Below are 3,736 nucleotides of genomic sequence, written 5' to 3' on the forward strand. Positions count from 1 at the left end.
TTGACTTAGCCAGACCATACATTCTTCCTTTCTACTTGGAGAGTTTAAATGTAGTTATAAAAATATGTCCTTCTGTTGAAATGTAATTTCTGTAAATTTCTATATCTTTGTGCAGCTGAGGATTGCTCTGCATTTTAAATTTGATGTAATGTTCACATTGCTTAAATAAATGGAGTAGCATGAAACAATCGTACTTTGGATATCCTTGTTGCTTATTTTGATCTCATATATATATATATATATATATATATATTATATATATCTAAATATTTGTCCTTCCCTTATAGGGGATGAAGTGGAATTTATTTCTGACTATTGATTCATCATTTAAATCTTTATTGCTGAAGAATTCTATAAGTTGGTGGTGGCGGTTGAAGTGTTCAATATCAGATTTCAGTTCAATGAAACGCAAAAGCTCAAATACTGCATTACCTTCCCAAACTGCAAAGAAAATTACATTGGCGAAACAAATAATTCCCTCTGCCAACATGCAAGAATCCGTATATGCCGGTGCATATAATTGGCATGGAAGCTATTAGTATGCCTGCTGATACAGAGGCTGTTTTAAATGATACTACGGTTGAAGTGGAGTAAGAAAATAACTGACATGAACATAACATACTTGATAATAGCCTTTAATAAATCTAATTTTTGTACCCCTATTAATTCATACTTAGCTTATATAAGACAATACCGGTATCTCCACAACTTAAAATAATTCAATTTAATTAAATTAGTATATAGTTAACATGTTCTTTAACCTCAGTGCTCCCTTATTAAATACCAGTTAAATCCAATTGATCAATCTCCATAGATACCATCTAATAAGTTAATATTTAGATAAATAATATGTATAAATATTAAATTAATTCTATGCAATTTTCTTTTCCTCCCTTTATTGTGGTAAAATTTGGTATATACTCAAAAGTATTCAAAGAAGTTTTATCCTTTTGTTATAATACCATTCTTAATAATCTTCTTGACTACCCTAAATTTTAACTTTATACAATATGACAATATTGTTTGAAATGATCTTTAGAAGTTACTTGATTTATCCCTTTCTTAAAGTGCTCTACCCTCCTGATATTAGCATTTATAAGGGCTTTTATATAAGTAGCCCTTCTAATTAAGTACCCCTAAGAAACTATAAATATCATGTATGGAGTAACAATAACTTCTAAAACCTATAATATAACACTTAGTTTTAAAAAATTAGTTTAAAACTAGAATGTCCTAGTAGTTGTATGCTGTCAACTTAATGGCACAGTTCCATTTCTAGAATGTCCTATAACATCAATATTCCTTTAGCTTATACCAGGTATCAGTCTTTACTGATACTAGCTAGATAAGTAAATATATAATTTTTAGTTTAGTATATTTTGAATTATTATACATTTTCAGCCTGCCTGTCCCTTTTTTGCTTGTTTCTCAGAGCGTATTTATCAATTCCTATCTCACTGCCTACCTTCATTACTATTTCAGGTCATTCCTATCAATGAGTCTCAAAGATATTCTGTCAACATCACTGACTTACAAGCCAAACACATGGTTCATTTTCGGCAGATCATCATAGATTGGAACTGTACTGATTTGTCACTGGTACACTACTACAACATTTATATTGCAATTTCAAATAAACAACCGGAACTTGTTGGACAGAGCATCACCTGCAAGCATGTGTACTCACTACAAGAGGAACAGCAGAGTTGCAATTTAACAGTAACTGTACAACCAGTGATGAGGAATGGCTGGGTGGCACCCATTAACAGTTGTTCTTTTGTGGAAGTTGAAGAGTAATCTTTCAACTCCTAATATTTGTTTCTGTTTGTTAAAGCAAAAAGTTATTTTAAATGACTTTTATATCCATATGTTTTTATAGTCTTTCACTTGCTTCAGTCATTGCACTGCAGCCTTGCATGAGCCTCATACTTATTCTGTTTGTCTCTTTTGCTGAAATGCTAAATTACAGGGATGTAAATAAAACAACACTGGTTGTTAGATAACATGGACAGAAAGACACAGGTTTCTTCATTGTTTCTCTCCATCAAATTCCTTCACCTGGCATTGGTTGGCCCGGGACTATAGTAGATAATACTTGTCCAAGGAATTGTGCAGAGGGACTAAACCTGCATCCACAAGGTTCCAATGTGAGCAGCTCACTATAAACAAATTGCTTAAGGGTCCAAACGTGCCACAAGCATATTGGAACTGGCAATAACATTCTTTTTATACATGTCACTGCTTAGCGCTCCCACTCCATAATTTGTTTACAGTGAGCTGCCGATTGATGCTATCAGTCATTGTATGATGACTAGGATAGAATGAGAGGGATAATCTCTCTTGTCAATTCACTGTTTGGTTTCTATGACTGAAGAGGAGATAACCACTCTAAAAATGCTAGCATCTCACAGTCTGGGTAGGTGGCACTGCAAGCTGATTTAAGTGTATTTACACCATTTGACTACAGTGAGAAATTTTCTCCACGACAGAACAGTGAATAGCAAGTTTACAGGTTTGAACATGCCACAAGCATATTTGAACTGGTAATAACATTGCATTTATACACATCACTGTTTATCGCTCGCATTCCATAATTTCTTTTATTACAGTATATGATCTGTCTACTCTCCCACAAGTATATAAAAAGAAATGTGAAGAGAACCTCTGCACTGTTGTTTGACTTTTGGATAAACAAAAATAACATCATGAAGCAACTAGAAAGCTTTTGTAGCTACTCCAGCTACTAGAAATAACTACCATATTTCCTTCAAATTATCTTATTGTCTGAAAATAGTGGAACACAAAGAGAAATTGCACAATGTTTTCCTTGATACACTGTACTTGAACATCTTTGATCACAGAATTTGCAGACCAAGGCAAATCTGAAACTAAAGCATATTTTCATATATCTGACTGGCATCCATGCCAATGGCATGCAAAAAGCACTATTTCAGCGTGGCCAATGCAAGTGCCGCCTGACTGTCACCCATATTGGTGGCACATAAAAATCACCATTCGAACGTAACCGAGTTCAACTTTGCCTTTCATCCTTTCAAAGTCAATAAAATAAGTACCAGTTGAGCACTGGGGTTGATGTAATCGACTTACCTCCTTCCCCATAATTCCTAGCCATGTGCCAAAATTTGAAACCAATATTGACAATGACAAGCCCTTTAATGCCTTAGAGTTCATCTTGCAATCAGTTTTCACCACTTTGTTCCATATCATCTTAATTTTCCATCTTCCACATGTTCCATCCACCTTGATACTTCATCTATGTCATCTTATATATAAAACCACATTGCTGTCTCAAAACAGTCTTTTGCACATTACATTTGATTCCTGTGAGTTCATTTCTACTCCATCATTCATGCACATTTAACATTACATATCATTTCACTACCCGGTGCAAGCTATGGACACATAAGAGGTGCAGCAACATCAAAGGCAGGTTAACTAGCAAGTTAGTTTTTGTTTGTGGCAGATGTTCAGGTGCAATAAAGACTGCAAACAAACAGGAAACAACTTCTATCTCATTCCAGGGTGAAAAACTAGAGGTAGTCGATAGCTTCCGCTATCTGGGCGACCAAGTTAGTAGTGGGGGTGGGTGCGCTGAAAGTGTAGCTGCTAGAATAAGAATAGCCTGGGCAAAGTTTAGAGAGCTCTTACCCCTGCTGGCGACAAAGGGACTCTCACTCAGAGTAAAAGGCAGACTGTATGACGCATGCGTACGAAC

General features: G+C 35.1%; 1 protein-coding gene across 2 annotated transcripts in view; it reads left to right on the forward strand.

The window, feature by feature from the left end:
• Positions 1-1,866, forward strand: part of LOC106879857 (cytosolic endo-beta-N-acetylglucosaminidase) — a 25,312-nt gene extending 23,446 nt beyond the window's left edge. For both annotated transcript variants that reach the window (XM_014929573.2, XM_052968334.1), the window contains exon 12: positions 1,483-1,866. In XM_014929573.2, coding sequence (XP_014785059.1) covers positions 1,483-1,797 — 315 coding nt within the window. In that variant the 3' untranslated portion in view covers positions 1,798-1,866. The remainder of the gene's footprint in view (positions 1-1,482) is intronic.
• Positions 1,867-3,736: the final 1,870 nt, after the last annotated feature.

Source organism: Octopus bimaculoides, chromosome 5 (assembly GCF_001194135.2).
Source record: "Octopus bimaculoides isolate UCB-OBI-ISO-001 chromosome 5, ASM119413v2, whole genome shotgun sequence".
Taxonomy (NCBI): Eukaryota; Metazoa; Mollusca; class Cephalopoda; order Octopoda; family Octopodidae; genus Octopus; species Octopus bimaculoides.